This window comes from Salvelinus alpinus, chromosome 9 (assembly GCF_045679555.1).
Source record: "Salvelinus alpinus chromosome 9, SLU_Salpinus.1, whole genome shotgun sequence".
Lineage (NCBI taxonomy): Eukaryota > Metazoa > Chordata > Actinopteri > Salmoniformes > Salmonidae > Salvelinus > Salvelinus alpinus.
In genome coordinates this window covers 78,279,065-78,300,503 of record NC_092094.1, presented here as the reverse complement: position 1 = coordinate 78,300,503, position 21,439 = coordinate 78,279,065, and the positions used below count along the sequence as shown (strand labels likewise).

At 42.2% G+C, this 21,439-nt stretch overlaps 2 protein-coding genes across 7 annotated transcripts in view; one reads left to right on the top strand and one right to left on the bottom strand.

Moving 5' to 3' along the window:
• LOC139530676 (disks large-associated protein 2-like) overlaps positions 1-21,439 on the bottom strand; it is a 198,242-nt gene that overhangs the window by 66,520 nt on the left and 110,283 nt on the right. The gene's annotated exons all lie outside the window — the stretch shown is intronic.
• Positions 17,328-21,078, top strand: LOC139530674 (putative nuclease HARBI1). Of its 4 annotated transcripts, none has more exons than XM_071327281.1 (11): positions 17,328-17,712; positions 18,022-18,092; positions 18,180-18,356; positions 18,447-18,508; positions 18,591-18,677; positions 18,765-18,806; positions 18,875-19,048; positions 19,128-19,163; positions 19,262-19,816; positions 20,098-20,209; positions 20,304-21,078. In XM_071327281.1, the coding sequence occupies exons 1-8, from the start codon at positions 17,555-17,557 to the stop codon at positions 19,161-19,163; spliced, it is 807 nt and encodes a 268-aa protein (XP_071183382.1). In that variant the 5' UTR covers positions 17,328-17,554; the 3' UTR covers positions 19,262-19,816; positions 20,098-20,209; positions 20,304-21,078. The 4 variants fall into 4 exon arrangements, with proteins under 4 accessions (XP_071183382.1, XP_071183381.1, XP_071183380.1 ...); XM_071327280.1 differs by adding an exon at positions 19,886-20,001 and having other exon boundaries at positions 17,328-18,092; XM_071327279.1 differs by adding an exon at positions 19,886-20,001 and having other exon boundaries at positions 17,328-18,092; positions 18,765-19,163.

The window sequence follows — 21,439 nt, the reverse complement described above, 5'->3', positions numbered from 1 at the left end:
CCGCAGGAAGCGTTTTACAGGGGTAGTCTCAACAGGCTCAGCTTGAACCCTGGTGAGGCGAACACAAATACTACTCCATGTTAGACCACTTTGTGTGTGTGTATGTGTGTGTGTGTGTGTGTGTGTATGTTTGTGAGAGGAGAGAGAGAAAGCGATTGACAGAGAGAGCGTAGGTGGGTGAGAGTGAGACTAACGAGAGAGGGATAGTGAATGAGAGGGAGAGACATGAGGAAAGCAATAAAGACAGTCTGAGCCCCTGCCACAACAGCTAACTACATCCACAACACTAACTGAGCCCCTCAGAGAAAGTGATTGTGCTGCCATAACACCTAATGGAGGAGCTGCCATCATCCAGCCGTCATCCGTCCCACCGAGGCCGCCCATCAGCCATGACTCACACACACACTGTCATGTCACTCCTCACAGCCCTGAGTTAGGGGTTTCTTAGGAACATAAGGTTAAGCACAACATAGATCTCAGTGTTAGTCAGTGTCTGAGGCCACAGCGTAGGGAAATGTCACAATCCCAGTGTGGCCAGGTGAGGTGAGACATAAGGACTGAGTGTGAGGTGTCTCAATTGCATTTGTCAATGTTGGTGTTGCCTTCACATTATGGCTCTGCAATGGAGTTGGCTACATAACAACGGACCACTTTCTGGGTAGGGTTTTGAGTATTGTGTTTATTGCAAGCTTGCCATAATAATCTGAATGAACAAGCTATATCAACCATAAGGCAGCAGACTGTATTCTGCAAAGATACCTGCCAACAACATTTTGCATCTCTCAGAGTATCATGATAATTTACTAGGACTGACTCAGCCTACCGATAAACTACTCATCTGCATTAGGACTTTTACAATGTTCCGAGAAAACCTTTCATCGTAAATTGGGCGGTGGGTATTAGATATTCTCGTATATTACGAGAGAAACAAACTGTCTAACAACCTCATATCAACAAAGTCAAAGAGTTACAACAACACTCAAGGACTCATACAAAAGCAGTGGCCCCTTTTTAAATACACAGTCATCCTAATTTGGCTTCAAAGGATAGCATAGCATCGTGTCATCTCACTCGCCCAACAACACTTTGACGACGTCCCAGACATTACCACATAATGTATCTGTCCAAGGCCCACACAGTCACAGAGCCATGATCCGCCGCTGTGGATAACACTGCCTCAAACTGACACGCTACTCGTCTGTACTGACAGTGACGGTGCACTATCATGCTTCTGTTGTCTATATGGGAGCAGCATCAGCATTAGAGTTCATGGTTCTAATAGTGTGACATCTGCTGGTCTTCTATTGGAGTCAATTAAAGTCTTTGTGATATCACTGGCAGCATAATTAGCATATCCACCAGTATAGGTCCCCAGGGTAGCAGCTGCCTCGTCACATCACACTGAATCACACAGCCTTGTTATTGCTTTCTAATGGGCGTCCTTCAGACGAAACCTTTGAAACGCCACTTTCATGTGTACACACTGCAAATAAATTAGGCTTCCAACTTTATTCCTTAATTCACCACATCCTCATTAAAAACACAACTGTTTATATAATGCAGAGTGGAGCTTATTCATGTATTCCCCATATTCCTTATGAAGATTACATAATACGAAAACACAAGAAAATATAGTATTCATAATTTGCAGGTGTGCATCTGTAAATCCCATAGAGAATTCAGAATGTGTGTATCGAAAAAATCTCAATTTAAATCTGCATGAGTATGCAGAAAGTCGTTGTGAAGTGTGTGTGTTGGTGTGTGCGTGTGTTCTGATTGAAAACCCACGGGTACACCATCACATATCGTCATCATCATCATTTCAGAGGAGAGGTAGATGAATTAGCGCAGCAGAATTAGCTCAGGATGAGAAGCGAGGCGAGGCATGATTATGATGGATTAAATGTTATTTTGCTTGAATTAACAGGGAATATATGAAACACGCTGAGAATCTGTTTAACTCGCTGGTCAATTTAATACAATTGAATACCTAATTATGTTTCACTTGTCATAGTTTATGCTGCTTAGATTTGAACAATGTGAGGTGGGGATTTAATTGATTCTGGCCTCTTGCTTAGTGCTTAGAATGTTAATGCCTGTGTTTGATGTATTAGATAGCTGCTAGATAATAACTCATTAACGTTCCCCTCTTCCACCCACCAACAGTAGTGTCACAGAATAACATCAGCAGCTTAACGGCAAACCACTCATTGATCACTCATTGACTATACCTCGATTACATTTACAGGTGTTGAACAGACCTGAGGATATGTGAGAATATAAAACACATAAATTAAAGTATTTATTGCCTCTCAATCCCCTGATATTGATGACATGTTATCTGAAGTCACCTGACTAGTGGCCCTCGGAGCTAAGGTCAATCCCAAAGGTCATAAAGGACTTGACCTCCTCCAGCACTTCACTCATTTATTCTCCTGACTCCCCAATTCACATAAGTTACATAACCCGACCTAAACCTATCCCCATTCCACAGGGGGCCATTTAACACTGTACAGTGCATACACACTCTGTAGGAGCAGCAGCTCGAACCTTACCTCCCCAGTCCTCGGGAGAAATAGAGAGAACGCTCGAATCGATCGCAGTGCTGTGTCTGAGGGGAGGGGAGGAGAAGAGGGAGAGCGAAAGGGAGGGACAACTCCTACCGCCTCTATTGTTAGTCGATCTGAGCACTGCAACACTGATATGGGAAACATCCAGTCCCCCAGTGTTCCTCATAGAGTGCAGTGCCATAGCAATATGGAGGTGGAATCCCTAGTGAATTCATACAAGGCATTGTTAAAACCAATGAAGGAACTGAATGACGAAAACGCAATCCCACAATATGAGACAGAAACATAGGGTGTAGGAGGTACATTTTCCTTCCTTTATTAATTCCTGTGGTGCATTGATCAAAATACAAGCTAACTTTTCTAGCAGAGCAGCAGAGACTCGGTCTGAGCTGCCTTTTGATTCGCCCTCCCACTCCTTCCCACGGCTGCGCTTGCTGGGCTAGACAGAGGCAGGAGTCTCAACGCAAACACACTGTCTGAGTAAGAGCAGGTTTGGTAGAAATATGTTCCGCCCTGCATTCACTGTTTAACTGCAGCCATTCATTGATCTGCGTTTCTATTTGGAAATGTGAAAGTACCTGTATGTAGTAAATTGACATACAGCCGTTGTCTTTTTTGGATAACTACAACCCTCTCTCAGAAACAGAAACAAAGTGCACCCACAGGCTCATTCATTTGCACGTGTGCCTCGAGTTCAGTTCAGCAGAAAGGGGTTTTGAAACCTGTCAAAACGAATGGCAGCTAAGTTTCAACCTGGGGTATTTTTAGCAGTGCAGGTGGGCCAACTATCTTGGGAAATAGGTGGAATTACCTGTGTGAAAGTGCCATTTCAAAAGACAGTGATGGATTGTTTGTTTCCGTGAATCAACTGTAAATTGAGTGAGTGGGTGCTGTAGAGTAGAACTAAATGAGGTTGATCCTCAACATTTTATGCATTCAATGAAACCAATTTAAGACTACCTCTCTTACGGAGAACCATAGCAAACCTACTGTCTCCAGCACGACACGTGGGACTGTATTCTAACAATACCTCTAGATTATAAGTGGCATTGCATTACCCATAACAAAACACTACACTGAAATTATCCCTGTTGGAAAAACAAACCACTCTGTTAACCCACATGGAGCTGCTATACCCCAGGCTTTTGGTTTATTGTGACTGTACAGCCATAAATAAGATCTCTATTCACAGGTAATGTGCATATTACATTAGAACAGGCCAGGCGGGGGGAAGGAACCATACATCCATCATACAGAGAGCCCTGGTGCCCCAGTCTACTGGCACACCACTGAACCCAGCGTGACCTCCACCGTGAGCAGACCTGGAATCAGCATGTCTGGGGCCCCAAGGAGGACTGTGGAGGAAGGTGGAGGAACCTGGGGGTCAGTGGGTGATGAGGCCCCTGTGGGGAGTGTGGCCCTCAGACCGAGGCCGAATGCATGCTATTAACCCCTCAGGTCTAGGATGGGATTACTGCCATGTCTACACTGCTGGGAGCTTTGCTTATCCTGGTTATACCTGTCTGGTTACAATGTGATGGCTGTCATATCTAAAGGTCAATGCCAAAGGACATAAAGTAGTTTGTGGGCAAAAACACACTTACAGAAAAAATAAGTAGGCCTACACAGTCACACACTCTCTCTGTGCTGAGAAAATAACAATGTGTTTGGAGGGACTAAGATGGTAATACAAACAGTAGGGAGAGGAGATCATTCTTTACATAAAACACGTAGAAAAGACCTAGAGTAGGAAAGTGCAATGTGTGGGCAGGTATACTTCTGCCATAGCTTGTGTGGGTGAGGAAATTATCACATTCTGCACACATACAATTGGAAGCCACTTCACCCATGATTCAGGAGTGACTGGGTGACTCAAACAAGTAATTGTGCATATTCCGGATAACGGGGATACCCCGAAGGGCTTCCTGTGAGCAACCTCATCCCTTCCTTGTTAAATGTATGCATTTTACATCAGAAGCAAGCCAGTGTCTCCCTCCTGAAAATGTTGTATGGCTGTGTGTGAGTTGGATACTATTTTTAGCTATGAGAACCCTGTCTCCGGTTCTTTGGTCTTTACCTTAGAGGCATACTCACTTCCCAGCCTGTCCTCATGAATAAGAATGAGTTGGAACATTAAAGGCTTTGGTTTGGAGTACAATGTGGAATTTATAACATCTAATATTTAACAATGGGAATGGAAAGTGAATTAACGCAGCATTGTTGCGTAGTAACTAGCATAACATAGCACATAACCCACTGCATGGGTGGATACGTGGGAATAATTCATAGAATACCAGATTAAAAAAAGTGATGTATGAAACATATAATGTTATGTAAGGTCATTCAAGGTAATATGCAGCTGGTTTCAACTTGCCCAAAGCGATAGCGCAATGTTTTTCTTATCAGTAGGCTATATTTTCCATGTTAAATATTTGGTCTTTGTAATATATTACGTTTATGTCAACTCTTTTACGGACCAGAGGCAAAGAATCAGAAGCCTATGGGAAATCTCTGTCTCACTCAACTAAATGTATATTTACCTGAGTTAGACCTGGGTTAATAGTCAGTGAAGCTGCAGGTATACGCACACACACGTAACACACACGTAACACACACGTGCAAACTGACACAGTTCAGCATTAACCATGTGTGACATAGCCCATTGCCTAAAATGAAAACCAATATTTAAGTTTTAATGGGTTTTCAAATCAGCGGGGAGGACTGCTCACAGTTGGTAGGGGTGGCAGAAAAAAGGGAAAGAAAACAGATGAGAAAAAGACCCTTCTTTTTTATGGACTGACGTGCTTCCAGGAACTCTGCATTATTTCAATCCAAAGACTTTCTCCTTTTTATTTATTTAACCTTTATTTAACTAGGCAAGTCAGTTAAAGAAGAAATTGTTATTTACAATGACGGCCTACTATTTTTCCTCCTGCTATTGAGTTGAGGCTCTGGCTAAATGATGGGTTTGCAGTGCATATTAATTGCCTTCTGGTGCCAGAGTAAACCCAACAAATCAAAACTGGTTCTGTGAAAGTTCCCAGAACATTCGTTAGGTCACAGCAAATGTTCTCATAACACAAAAACGGTCCACGGCTGATGATCATAGAATGTTTGTATAAAACATACGCCTGATGTTGCAAGAACGCTCCTAGAACACATTAAATCTGTTCTTTTAAAGGTTCCCAGAATGTTTCATTAGGTTGTGGGAACAGTCTGTTGAGAACATCACAAAAGATACATTGGGTGACATCACAAAAGATACATTCCCAAAAACAGTTGTGCGTTTTTCAGAGCATGAAAAATAAGACAGGGGGGGACCATATCAAACGTCTCAAAGTAGGAATTCAATTTGGTGTGCGTTTTTAAAAGTTGAACAGTCAGTTTTTACACAATGTTAAATTTTTTACAGTTAGTCTAAATTCTGAATCTCTGACTGGATTTATACATCAGGACGAAATAAAAACATGCCCTCTTTTAGTAGATTATATCTGAACCTTAATTTCACTGTTTTTTAAAGACTATGTTGGATTGAACCTGCAATCTTCAGCTCTGCAATCAGATACTGAACCCGCTGTGCCACCAGTGGATACAGTAGCTGTGGTAATGCTTTTTTCAGTCTAATAAGGTCAATCAGGACACAGAATACATTCAAATGTTCCCATCCTCTTCATATGCTGTGCACTATTATGATTCTGTTTCTTCATCACGTGTTGAAAGTCTTATGAAATTAGATTTTAGTTGGTTAGAGCTTCCTTTAAATAACTTGTATTCTTGTCTATTCATATGCTTCTTAAATACAAACCTCTACAAGGTGTCGGAAGCATTCTACAGGGATGCTGGCCCATGTTGACTCCAATCATTTCCACAGTTGTGTCAAGTTGACTGGGTGTCCTTTAGGTGGTGGACCATTCTTGATTCACACGGGAAACTGTTGACCATGAAAAACCCAGCAGCGGTGCAGTTCTTGGCACAAACCGGTGCGCCGGCAGTACTACAGTACTACCAGACCCCGTTTAAAGGCACTTCAATATTTTGTCTTGCCCGTTCACCCTCTGAATTGCACACAAATACAATCCATGTCTTAATTGTCTCAAGGCTTAAAAAACGTATTTAACCTGTCTCCTCCCCTTCATCTACACTGATTGAAGTGGATTTAACAAGTGACAAGTGATCAACAAGGGATCATAGCTTTCACCTCTTCAGTCTATGTCATGGAAAGAGAAAGTGTTTTTAATGCTTTATATACTCAATGTACAAATGTATGCAATACCCATTCTGAAAAATGATGATACATAATAAATATACATAAAAAAAATCTGGTTCAATGCAATAATCTTTAATTAAAGGTCCAATGCAGCTGTTTTTATCTCAATATCAAATAATTTCTGGACAACAATTAAGTAAAATGGTCAACAGAAAAAGTGCAATAGCAAAGAGAAAAATCATAAAATACAGTGTTACAAGTACACAGCGTATGAAAAGGATGGGAACATTTGAATAACTGAGATTTTGTTCTGTGTTCTGATTGGCCATATTAGACTGAAAAACCCCCACAAAGCCACAGATATCCCCTGGTGGTGCAGAGGATTAATGATCTGGCTGAAGGTTGCAAGTTCAATCCCACATACTGTCACGCCCTGGCCTTAGTATTCTTTGTTTTCTTTATTATTTTAGTTAGGTCAGGGTGTGACATGGGAAGTTTGTGTGTTTTGTCTAGTTTAGGGTGTGTGTATTGTTTAGGGGGTGTTGTATAGTGTATGGGGTTGTGTTCAGGAGAGAGTTCTAGGAAAGTCTATGGTTGCCTGGTTTGGTTCTCAATCAGAGACAGATGTCATTAATTGTCTCTGATTGGGAGCCATATTTAAGGCAGCCATAGGCTTTAGGTGATTGTGGGAGATTGTCTATGTTGAACGTAAGTAGCTTGTGTGTGCACTTTCGTTTGTAGCTTCACGGTTGTTTGTTGTTTTGTATAGTTTGTATAAGTGTTTCGTTTCGTGTTCATCTTCGTCGTAAAATAAAAGAAGATGTATTCATATCACGCTGCGCCTTGGTCCATTCATTCACCTCAAGACGACCGTGACACATACTCTCTAACCATGTTTCTTTTGAGGAAAAAAACTGAAGCTGAAGCTCAGATATACTCTACTAAAAGAGAGGGTGTCTTTACTTCATCCAGATGTATAAATCCAGTCAACTAACTAAAGAAATTGACTGTTCAACTCTTTAAAAACGCAACCGATGTAATTCCTACTTTGAGACACTTGATATGGTCCCAAATGTTTTATTTTTCATGATCTGAAAAGCAAAAATAATCCTAGATCAGCACTCATAACCTTGGGTAGCTTGTAAATATGGGCCCAGAAGTCCGCAGCATATAAAGAGGATGGGTGAAGTTATGGTGAATAACCTAGTTACTAGTATATCCCTGGCTTTGTTATGCCTAAAAGAAAAAAGGAAGTATGGAATTCCTAATTGACCATACTGCCACGGCTATATACTGTAAAAATATGTAAGAGAGCTTCCCTGGTGGTGAAGAGGCTAAAAGACTTGGCTTGAGAGCCAAATACCGCCAGTTCAAACACTACATTTTTTATTTATTTTAATTTTATTTCACCTTTATTTAACCAGGTAGGCAAGTTGAGAACAAGTTCTCATTTACAATTGCGACCTGGCCAAGATAAAGCAAAGCAGTTCGACACATACAACAACACAGAGTTACACATGGAGTAAAACAAACATACAGTCAATAATACAGTAGAAAAATAAGTATATACAATGTGAGCAAATGAGGTGAGATAAGGGAGGTAAAGGCAAAAAAAAGGCCATGTAGTAAATACAATACAGCAAGTAAAACACTGGAATTGTAGATTTGCAGTGGAAGAATGTGCAAAGTAGAGATAGAAATAATGGGGTGCAAAGGAGCAAAATAAATAAATAAATAAATACAGTAGGGGGAGAGGTAGTTGTTTGGGCTAAATTATAGATGGGCTATGTACAGGTGCAGTAATCTGTGACCTGCTCTGACAGCTGGTGCTTAAAGCTGGTGAGGGAGATAAGTGTTTCCAGTTTCAGAGATTTTTGTAGTTCATTCCAGTCATTGGCAGCAGAGAACTGGAAGGAGAGGCAGCCAATGGAAGAATTGGTTTTGGGGGTGACCAGAGAGATATTCCTGCTGGAGCGCGTGCTACAGGTGGGTGCTGCTATGGTGACCAGCGAGCTGAGATAAGGGGGGACTTTACCTAGCAGAGGCTTGTAGATGACCTGGAGCCAGTGGGTTTGGCGACGAGTATGATGCGAGGGCCAGCCAACGAGAGCGTACAGGTCGCAGTGGTGGGTAGTATATGGGGCTTTGGTGACAAAACAGATGGCACTGTGATAGACTGCATCCAATTTATTGAGTAGGGTGTTGGAGGCTATTTTGTAAATGATATCGCCGAACATGCAGATTGTTGACATATAAAGTGTAAAAAAATTGTTGTGTTTGTATGATTAAATACTGTTCCACATTCTCTAAATGTTCTTCCATTCAGCCACAAGAGCATTAGTGATGTTGGATGATTAGGCCTGGCTTGCAGTCAGTGTTCCAATTCCTCCCAATGGGGTTGAGGTCAGGGCTCTGTGCAGGCCAGTCAAGGTATTCCACACTGATTTTGACAAACCATTTCTGTATAGACCTTGCTTTGTGCACAGGGGCATTGTCATGCTGAAACAGGAAAGGGCCTTCCCCAAACTGTTGCCACAAAGATGGAAGCACAGAACAGTCTAGAATGTCATTGTATGCTGTAGAGTTAAGATGTTCCTTCAATGGAACTAAGGGGCCTGGCCCGAACTATGAAAAACAGCCACAGACCATTATTCCTCCTCCACCAAACTTTACAGTTGGCACTATTCATTGGGGCAGTTAGCGTACTCCTGGCATCCGCCAAACCCAGATTCCTCTGTCGGGCTGCCAGATCAGGAAACGTGATTCATCACTGCAGAGAATAACAGCACTTACAGTTGACAGCTCTAGCAGGGCATACATTTGATAAACTAACTTGTTGGAAAAGTGGCATCCTATGACGGTGCCACATTGAAAGTCACTGAGCCCTTTGAAAGTCACTAAAGCCATTCTACTGCCAATGTTTGTCTATGGAGATTGTATGGCTGTCTGCTCGATTTTATACACCTGTCAGCTACGGGTGTGTCTGAAATAGACGAATCCACTTATTTGAAGGGGTGTCTACATACTTGTGTACTTACAATGCATTCAGAAAGTATTCAAACACCTTGACCTTTTCTACATGTTGTTACGTTACAGCCTTATTCTAAAAATGATTAAAAATAAAACATTATCATTCGTCTAAATACATTACCTCATAATAGCAAAGGGAAAACAGGTTTTAAGAAATGTTTGCAAATGTATAAAAAAATAAAACAAATGAAATACCTTACTTACATAAGTATTCAGACCCTTTGATATGAGACTCGGAATTGAGCTCAGGTGCATCCTGTTTCCATTGATCATCCTTCTACAATTTGATTGGAGTCCACCTGTGGTAAATTCAATTGATTGGACATGATTTGGAAAGGAACACACTTGTCTATATAAGGTTACAGTTGACAGTGCATGTCAGAGAAAAAACCAAGCCATGAGGTCGAAGGAATTGTCTGTAGCGCTCCGAGACAGGATTGTGTCAAGGCACAGATTTGGGGAAGTGTACCAAAACATGTCTGCAGCATTGAAGGTCCCTAGGAACACAGTGGCCTCCATCATTCTTAAATGGAAGAAGTTTGAAACCACCAAGACTCTTCCTAGAGCTGGTCGCCCGGCCAAACTGAGTAATCGGTGGAGAAGGGCCTTGGCCAGGGAGGTGACCAAGAACCCGAGGGTCACTGACAGGGCTCCAGAGTTCCACTGTGGAAATGGGAGAACATTCCAGAAGGACAACCATCTCTGCAGCACTCCACCAATCAGGCCTTTATGGAGGCCTTTATGGCTACGGTGAAGCATGGTGGTGGCAGCATCGTGCTTTGTTGATGTTTTTCAGCGGGAAAGTTGAATGGCGCAAAGTACAGAGAGATCCTTGATGAAAATCTGCTCCAGAGCGCTCAGAACCTCAGACTGGGGCGAAGGTTCATCTGCCAACAGGACAACGACCCTAAGCACACAGCCAAGACAACACAGGAACGGCTTCGAGACAAGTCTCTGAATGTACTTGAGTGGCCCAGGCAGAGCCCAGACTTGAACCCGATCCAACATCTCTGGAAAGACCTGAAAATAGCCGTGCAGCGATACTCCCCATCCAACCTGACAGAGCTTTAGAGGATCTGCAGAGAAGAACGGGGGAAACTTCCCAAATACAGGTGTGCCAAACTTGTAGCGTCATACCCAAGAAGACTCAAGGCTGTAATCGCTATCACACAGTTTCCAATGAGGGTCTAGCAGCACAACAGGGCATGATGCATAGGAAGTGAACTCATCCCATATCTCCTAGTCAGACCTGTCTGATGCTTGGCCAGCCAAGTAGTTCAAACATATAGAGCGCTCATGAATAAAACTGCATACATAAACTGTGGTTATTGTCAAAAATGTATTGTCAAAAATGTTCCCCATGCACAGCACACAGATGATGAGAGGTCTGCAGAACGGTGTGCTCACCATGATCTAAGGGTGTATTCCTACAGACCGCTGTGATTAATGTATGTGTGGAGACTCGGCACACGTGAGTCATTGATCATAAAGTGGCTCAGTATAGGATGGTAGGGCAGGAATGACTAGAGATGATAGCACTGTGGGTCCAGTGGAGAGAAGCCTCAATCTGAATATCTAAAGAGTTCACGCCTGGTGATGAAACAAAGCAGAAAGCAAGCGGAGAGAGAGAGAGGGAGAGTGAGCGAGAGTGAGGGAGGGAGGACTGGATAGAGTGGATTAATGACTAGTCATTAGTGATAGTCTTTTTACCTATAACTACATTTTAATTACCAATTAGTGAGGCCACTTCATGCTTCAGGATCAACCAGACCACTGTGAGAAAATGTTTTATTCAACATGGAAAAATTACACATTAATGTACCTGGCTTACAAATCAGCACAAGTGCATTTTGCCATTTGTAGTCCATTTTTCTCAGTCGTCTATCTATCCAGCCGTGGTTTAGAATGTAAATGACAATGGCAGGCGGAATGGCATCGTTTAACCCCTCTCAGCCTGTGGCAGTAGACAGGTGAGTGATGCCATGGCTTACCATGACACGTCCCTGGGCCTATTTACACTGCATTGTCCCTAAGGACTGGGACAGGAGTCTTCCAGTCATTGTAATGGTACTATTTGCTCATGTTTAAAGCCCCTTTAGGTGGCCATACAAATGCATGGCCTCCAGAGCTCTGACAGCCAGTGGCACAATCAGAGTTCAATCTCATTCCTTTACAGGTTAACATTTCATTTTGGTTCCAAATGTGTAAAATAAACAAATGATGCTAATACTGTAGTCTCTAACTTTTTCATCAGTGAATCAGGTCATCCCAAAACACTTGTTGGTATTTGTGCTTTAAGACCTTGACCAGCTTGGTATCAAGAGTCAGATAAGCAAAGTTAAGAACATTCAAGTCAAATCCCATGTGCACTCCTACTTTATTCACTTGGTATTCTTACCCATTTCTGTCTACACAGCCCTGCTGGGCTTTCCTCTTTAATGTGTGTGGGCAGAGCAGCATGTGCAACAGTCCCTACAGCGATTACCCAGTAGAGCACGAGCCTAGACAGCTGCTCATATGGGACACACACGTGAGCAAGTCCACACAGACAGACAGACACACACACACAAGAACGCACGCACGCACGCACGCACGCATGCACGCACGCACGCACGCACGCACGCACGCACGCACACACACACACACACACACACACACACACACACACACACACACACACACACACACACACACACACAGGCTAATCTCCTCTGCTCTACCTGCATCATGATTGGGAAGGGAATCTGTGTGTGTGTGTGTGTGTGTGTGTGTGTGTGTGTGTGTGTGTGTGTGTGTGTGTGTGTGTGTGTGTGTGTGTGTGTGTGTGTGTGTGTGTGTGTGTGTGTGTGTGTGTGTGTGTGTGTGTGTGTGTGTGTGTGTGTGTGTGTGTGTGTGAAAATGTATTCTTCCTTATTTGCATATTTTCCAGTGTTTATCTATCAAATTAAACTTTTTATGACAATACATTACATATATCATAAGGCCTTTCTATGAGAGCCTAACACAGTGATCTGAAACTCCTGTTTTACAGGCCACATCAAGCCTGCAAGTGACATTATGCTGGCTTGCAAAGTGATCTGAATTTCTTATTGAAATCTAGTCAGAGTGAGGATATCCAACAATTGACCCTTCGCTAAGCCCCACCCCAGAATTTTGGGCAACCAATCGTAGTGCTCTAATGAGTCCGACACTTCGGACAAGCTCACATGAAAGCCAGTGAGGGCAGTGGGAATAAAACAAGAAAATGTCTTCAAAAAATGTATTGCTTAAATTGCGAAATAATTTAACTTTGCACCAGGGATACTTGCTACTGTGATTCCTGAAATGCAGAGCCTATTGATGGAGTATGTTTAGAATCCAAAATTATGCTTTTTGTGACACTGTTTTCTAGCTCAGCTGGTTAGCTAGCTCTCAGTTTCATTGGGCACGAAACGTTGCTAATGCTAGCTAGCTAGTCACTTAATATAACTTGTTTTCTTGAAATGTATGTTAGCTAGCTAAGTTAGCCATGTAATTAAAACAACTCCCATCTTCTGTCGACATCAGGATATGATTTGAGAGCACTAGTTAACTCCAAAAGTGGTTCGTAGCATTGACTGCATGCTGGCAGTGAATTCAGAGCCTTGCCACACTACAAACATCATTTTACCAGGTTCCCATTAAGTAATTGTAATGACAGTCCACCACAACATACCCAAGAGTTTCCTGATTAGCAAGGAGGAGTATGTGTTACATTTCATTGTGCATTAAAAAGTTTGAGATCATTGTGAGGGGATTTTTCCAGTGGTTAGAATGGAGAATTGGGCTTCTCGGGAAAATGTTGTCCGACATTGCCACAGTAACCAAGGGGCTTAGCAAAGGGTCAATAGGAACTTTTAATCACCCACAACCTGAATTGAGAATGACTGATGGAGTAGGGAAGATTGATTATTGACACTACCTAAATCATATCAACTGGAATAGCCATCTCAGTAACGGGTGCAATAAGTCAACTACTAACAGATTGAATTAGTTTAGAACAATTATGTTATTTATGTTTGTGTAGCATAAGATTATTCAACCAATTAATGCACATGCAAAAACACAGGTATTGAAACAAACAATTACTAAAATCAACCTGCAATAGAGCATTCTGGGAAATATGATAATTATAGGGTTGCAGGTAGCCTAGCGGTTATGTGTGTTGGACCAGTAATCGAAAGGTCGCCGATTCAAATCCCTGATGCGACTACGTGAAAAATCTGCCGATCTGCCCTTGAGCAAGAAACAAAACCCTAATTGGTCCTGTAAGTCGCTCTGGATAAGAGCATCTGCTAAAATGTACAAATTATGGGTGTGATTTTGAGCAAATATTAATTTGTGATTTTACTCAACAAGCTTGTTCAAATTCAGTTCAGTAAGTAAACAGCTCAGTAAGTTTACTGTTGAGTAAACAAACGGTAACACATTAGATACAATTCTTGTCTTTTTGAAGTCCACTTAACTTAGAATAAAGGTGATTAAGCAATTGGTTAAGTTGGCTTTTTTACAATGTGAACCTTTCATGTTAGAGTAAGACTGATCGATCACAGCAGAGGGAGTTAGAGAGAGAGAGAGGGACAGAGGGAGAGAGAGAAAAGAAAGAGAGAAAGAGAGAGAGAGAGAGAGAAAAAAGGAACAGCATTTCAGAAATCAGTTCAAGGTTATTGAAGAATCCATAGAATCGAACCACTTCTGGGGAAATTGGAACACACTAAACAAACAACAACATGAAGAGCTACCTATCCAAAATGGAGACCTATGGGTAAACCACTTCTCCAATCTTTTTGGCCCTATAACAAAGAACAACCAGCAAAAACATATACTGTAGATGATCAATTACCAATCTTAGAATAAGCTATTATAGACTATCACAACTCATTGGATTCTCCATTTATAATGAATGAAAGGCCTGTGATGCTGATGGTATCCTAAACAAAATTATAATATGTACTGTACATACCACAAATTCAAACTGGCTATACTTAAAGGGAAACTTCTACTTCATATTCATCATCTCCAGCACCACCCCAACATCATGGTGCGTTTCTATGTTTTGTAGTAAAAAAGATAGAAACATGCCAATATTTACAAAAGTATGTGGACAACACTTCAAATTAGTGGATTTGGCTATTTCAGCCACACTCATTGCTGACAAGTGTATAAAGTCGAGCACACAGCCATGCAATCTCCAAAGACAAACAATGGCAGTAGAATGGCCCTACAGAAGAGCTCCATGACTTTCAATGTGGCACCGCCATAGGATGGAAGGCCACACAAGCTCACAGAATGGGACCGCCAAGTTCTGAAGAGCGTAGCATGTGAAAATGCAACACTCACTACCGAGTTTCAAACTGCCCGACAGACGAATCTGGGTTTGGCGGATGCCAGGAGAATGATAAGTGCCCCCATGCGTAGTGCCAACTGTAAAGTTTGGTGGATGAGGAATAATGGTCTGGGGCTGTTTTTCATGGTTCGAGCCAGGCACTTTAGTTACAGTGAAGGGAAATCTTAACACTACAGCATACAATGACATTCTAGACAATTCTAGTGCCAACTGTAAAGTTTGGTGGATGAGGAATAATGGTCTGGGGCTGTTTTTCATGGTTCGAGCCAGGCACTTTAGTTACAGTGAAGGGAAATCTTAACACTACAGCATACAATGACATTCTAGACAATTCTGTGCTTCCAACTTTGTGGCAAGTTTAGGGAAGGCCCTTTCCTGTTTCAGCATGACAATGCCCCCGTGCACAAAGAGAGGTCCATACAGAAATGGTTTGTCGAGATTGGTGTGAAGGAACTTGGCTGGCCTGCACAGAGCCCTGACCTCAACCCCATCGAACACCTTTGGGATGAATTGGAACGGCGACTGCGAGCCAGGCTAAATCACCCAACATCAGTGCCCGACCTCACTAATGCTCTTGTGGCTGAATGGAAGCAAGTCCCCACAGCAATGTTCCAACATCTAGTGGAAAGTCATCCCAGAAGAGTGGCACTGTTGTAGCAGCAAAGGGGGGACCAACTCCATATTACTGGCCATGATTTTTTGGTCATGTAGTGTATGTTGGTATTTGGGTGGTGCTGGAGATGATGAATATGAAGTTGAAAAATGTAGAGATTTCCCTTTAAACTCTTTAAAATTATCCTCAGATCTGGCATCTTCCACAATATTTGGACCCAAGGCCTGATCCCTCAATCCACAAAAGTGGAGACAAATTCGACCCCAATAACTACCATGGGAAATGCGTCAAGTTAAATTGGCTTTAAACCAAATTACTGTACAACAGACCATGTATACATCCTGCCAGTGTTGGGGTTAGGAATGTGTTACAGTAATAATATTACTTATTAGAGTTGTGTTCCAATTTGAGTAATCACATTACAGTTACTGATCAAAGAAATAGGTTGTTACTTTTGTCATCATTCCCTTCCTATTACAGTTATTGATCTAAATAAATATTTGTGATTATTATTTCCTATCTGTTGGCGCAGTAAGATTCTAATTGTTTTTGTCCTCTCACCAAGTTCCTTTTCACGCACACACACACACTACTACAACCTACTTTAGTGAGGGAGAGGAAAAATGACAGAAGCGTCTAAAACATTGACTTTCTCACCGTCTAAATACTCCCATTACTTTGACTTGGTAGCACAAAATGACAAGAGTATAACTGTAAAATGTAAACTATGCCCAGGTGAAAAAAATCCCTCCACTGCTAGAAACACAATATCCAATCTCCTAAAGCACCTGCAACAGGCCAACACAAAACTCTTAGCAAAAGACCCATGAGAGCTGACCATTGCTACTGAAGATGACTCTAGGCCTTCCTCATCCAAACAACGAAGGCTTGATTTTAATCGTTCAGGAGGACAGACTGTAACCCAGGGAGATCTGAACAAGCTTGTAGCTGGGTATGTGCTGGTATGTATCCATAGTAGAATCTGTCATTATTAGGCTACTTGTGTTGGTATATAGGCCTATATAATGTAACTTTGAGATTGTTTACATTGAGTGCATTTTGGGGTATAACGGCAAATATATATAACGAGTAGTATAACTAATTACTTTTCCCATGGAGTAATAAGTGCAAGTAATTCGTTATTGTTGAAAGAAGTAACAAGTAATATGTAATATATTACTTTTTTTGAGTAACAAACACTGCACCCTTTAGATCTTCATTGACAAACAAACTAAACAAAAGCAAAGTCTTCTCATGCTTAGCTGCTTTCCAAAAAAGCTTTTGACTCAATTTGGCATGAGGGCCAAACAACAAGTGTGTGATTAAGATTGGCAAAAAACACAGATTTCTTTCCTCAGGGTTGTGAGTTAAGACAGGGATGCTGGTTGAGCCCCTGCGTCTTCAACATAGTGCCTTGCAAAAGTATTCAGTGTCACGTTCCTGACCTGTTTTCTGTTGTTTTTGTATGTGTTAAGTCGGTCAGGGCGTGAGTGTGGGTGGGCATTTCTATGTTATGTGTTTCTATGTTGGTAAATGGGTGACCTGGGGCCTGTTGCACAAAAGTAGAATTAAGACATCCGGGATAAATGACTCAGCTGAGCTCAATGAAGCCAAAACATGTGCGTCCAGGCTTAATTGGTTGCACAAAGACCAAGCCAGGATGAGCAGACACGGATTCATTAAGCCAGGTGAAACCAATCCTGGATAGGTGCGCGCTCACGGCTCACTCAAATAGACCCCGCCATTGATCACAGATTAACTGATTTACCATGGCAACTAGAGCCGCGTACTTTTCCCCGTCGGAAGCACAAATCCTCATGGAGGCATACGAGGAGGTAAAAGATATAATTAAGAAGAAAGGCAACACCGCCACAGTGATAAAGCAAAGAGAAAAAGCGTGGCAAAGTATTGCAGACCGCCTGAATGCGTAAGTAGTGCACAATTACACACTCACCGCTCCGCTGAAACATCACAATTACAATTCAAATATTTAATTCACATCTCCAAAAATGCAGTTGTACTGTAATTATGAAACGGTTAAATTTTTAATTGAAATGCACTGCAGATATGAGTGAAATTGTGTAAAGTAACTCCATCACACTGTATAAAGCTATGATACATTTTTTGATATTTTTACTGAAAACAAGACAAAAATACCAAGTAATTTTTTGCAGTGTGACTCCATTAAATGTGTGTGTGTGTGTGTGTGTGTGTGTGTGTGTGTGTGTGTGTGTAGATTAAACATGAACGGGCCAAAACGGACATGGCAGCAGGTCAAAATCAAATACAAGAACATTCTGCAGAATGGTATGGTCCCTGACTAATATTTAACAAAGCACAAGCATATATTGTACCCAGAAGGTGCCTGCTCACACATTGTCTGTACTGTTTTAGCAGTGAAAAAGAATACCCACAGACAAGGCACGGGTGGTGGGTCACCAAAGGCTGACCTTACCCCAGCAGAGGACATGGCCTTGGAGCTAAATAAAGGCAGGCCCGTCTTAGAGGGGATCCCTGGGGGGAAAGAGACGAGCATAGGCTCCTCCCAAGATGCCACCCGCTTCATTCAAGGTATGTCCTTCCATCTCTACATGGGATACAACCACATTCATATTGAATCAATTTGGACTGTCTGACTTTGGTTTACCTATTGCCTTGCAGTGTCTGGCAGCACTGTGTTCCTGTTAGAGCCACCAGCACAAGCACCAGACGATGCTGATCCAGTGAGTACTCCATCAAAGGCATACTGTAGGCCTGGCATGTCTTGTCTACTAGCTTCAATATGAATCCGATTAAATGTGATAGGGTGAAGGCCCCAGTGCAGCAGCAACAGCACATGATGGAGACGATGATGAGGAGGAGACCATCTCTCTGGATTCCAGAAGGCATGAGGTATCATGTTAAGACTGTGAAAGTACTATTTACTCTACAATGGTGAGGAGTCCTCATCAAAATCAAAAAATCTAATTTCTTTTACAGGACCCAGATGCTATACAGTGGGAAAACCAGCCTGGCAACATAGTGCGTATTAATAAAAGGACACCACATCCTGCCAAATTCCAGCTGCGCTAATTGTATTGTGTTCACAGAGCTCACAAGCTATCAGAAAGTTGTATGGCAACCACCTCCGGCGCCAAATAGAACTGGCAGACATAGACATTCAGTACAAGAAGAAAAAGATGGAAAATCTTGCACTGGAGTCCGAAATAAAAAAGAGGACAATTAGGAAACTGGACCTTGAAATAAAAAAACTTGAGAGGGAGGTGAGATATGCCTTCAATGTACACTGTATGCTAACTGTAACACAAATGTATTAATCATTATTTTTCTTTCCTCCCCCAGCTCCAAGAAGATGACACAGCTCAAAATAAAAATTAGGTATATTCTCGTAAAGTCAAGTGAGCCATGACATATGAGCTCTTATTGTGAGCACACAGGACGGTGGCATCTTTCTAAGTTTTTTTTTATTTTCCCAGCAATCAGTACAACCAAGTCATCGTTATAAGGCATCGCCCTCTTTTGCCCACCCCCCCAGCACCAGGTGTGGCCACTAGCCTATATGAAGGCCCAAAATTGTGTGTTCCTTTCTGCTCTGACAATGGCATGCCCATTCGTGCGAGATGTGGTGGATGAAGAAGCACTTGTGCTGAGGAGAGCCTTCAGGCGAGAAAGGGTCTTCAGGGACCGGTTGGACCCACTGGCCTTCCCTGATGACCATCTATATGAAAGATACAGGTTTTCTGCAGATGGCATCAGGTATCTATGCAGACTACTGGGTCCCAGGATTAAGCACCGCACTGCACGGAGCCATGCACTGAGTGTGGAGCAAATGGTTTGTGTGGCCTTGCGCTTTTTTGCTAGTGGAGCCTTCCTGTACTCAGTGGGGGATGCAGAACAGCTGAACAAGGCCACAATTTGCCGCACAATAAGGAGTGTGTGTCTGGCTATCAAAGCATTAGCAGATGTCTTCATCTCCTTCCCTGGCCACAGAAGACTCTGTGACATCAAAGAGGAGTTCTATAGGATTGCAGGTAAGAGGATCTACAAATTACAGGACAACTGTTAACACATAGTAGGATACTCATTACTTTGTGTGACAGGTTTCCCCAATGTCATTGGTGCAGTGGACTGCACACACATAAGGATAAAAGCCCCCTCAGGTGCCCATGAGGCCGATTTTGTGAATAGGAAATCCTTTCACAGCATTAATGTTCAGGTGAACATAACTTTTTGATATTGTCCATTGACGAACACTCTGCATTGCCAGTGATGTGCATTGATTGGTGTAATATTCCTCATCTTATGATTTCAGATGGTCTGCAATGCTGACTGTGTGATCAGCAATGTTGTGGCAAAATGGCCTGGCTCAGTCCATGACTCCAGAATCTTTCGGGCCTCTGAAATCTATCAGTGCCTATCACAAGGTAAGCCACACAACCCCTATTTATAACCATCATGGCTGTGTCAAGAATATCACTGTGTTTATGAGGTAGTAATGATGAGATTTTGTGTTGACAGGTGAATTCTCTGGTGTGTTGCTGGGAGACAGGGGGTATGGCTGCCAGCCTTTTCTCCTGACACCTTTCACAGACCCCCAGGAAGCACAGCAGGCCTACAACCATGCCCATGCCAGGACCAGGGCCAGAGTTGAAATGACCTTTGGCCTCCTGAAGGCACGCTTTCACTGCCTTCACAAATTAAGGGTCAGCCCTGTTAGGGCATGTGATATTACTGTGGCTTGTGCTGTCCTCCACAATGTGGCCTGCCTGAGGAAGGAGAGGGCCCCCAGAGTGCCACCAGCCATGGACTGGGACAATCCGGCAATCTTCCCTGATGACGACAGTGGTCGGCTGCTGAGGGACCAATATGTGTTGAATTATTTTAGTTAGTATGTGTGCTTTCAATTTTGGTTAAATATGTCCTGCGGTGGCAGAGGAATTTGGGTTTTTTTGGGTTCGTTTTTTGACGAATTTGGCCTCTTATGATGTTTGTGCGGTATACTGTGTGTAATACAAGGCTGCAGGGAGGCTACTGCATCCATTCATTTGTCTGTTCAGTTGATGTGTATGGATTTGTCCTGCATTTATTTTAGTGTGCAGACATGCAGGGTGTGTTATATACAGACCTTTGAATGTGTATGTATCATTTTGTATAATATGCTTGGATTCTGTGCTTTCCATCTTGTAGAGTCACTGTGACTTCAGTTTCGAAAGGAGCTGATGGTTTACCTGCTTTGTTTTGTCCTTATTCAATAAAGGAACATAATGTTACACATTGTGTTTTTATATTCATATGGAATGTGTATTTGTTTATATGACAGAGTACTAGGGCCACACTGAAGAAAAAGGATAAAGTCATAAATTTATGAGGCTGGTTCTTTCTGCAGAAAAGCTACATATTGTTTTTACAGTTTTGATACTTATGACAATGTGATACTTAATATTCTGGCACATCAGCATGTCTTTGTTTATGAAACCATACTGAAATACAATTTCACGAAATGCCCCACATCTGTCATTTTAACAACTGTCCTCCTTTAAAACAACTGGTTACAATATTATGACTTGTGTTTTTTTCCCCTCTGTGGCCCTAATATTCTATCATTTTATATATAGCCTTATAGTCTATGGGAAACTGTAAATTATCTAATGATA

Coding starts and splice junctions, on each gene's coding strand:
- LOC139530674 (XM_071327280.1), top strand. CDS start 19,345: ATGAAGGCCCAAAATTGTGTGTTCCTTTCTGCTCTGACAATGGCATGC. Junction 19,817..19,885: donor GGAGTTCTATAGGATTGCAG/GTAAGAGGATCT, acceptor TTTGTGTGACAG/GTTTCCCCAATGTCATTGGT. Junction 20,002..20,097: donor TTCACAGCATTAATGTTCAG/GTGAACATAACT, acceptor TTATGATTTCAG/ATGGTCTGCAATGCTGACTG.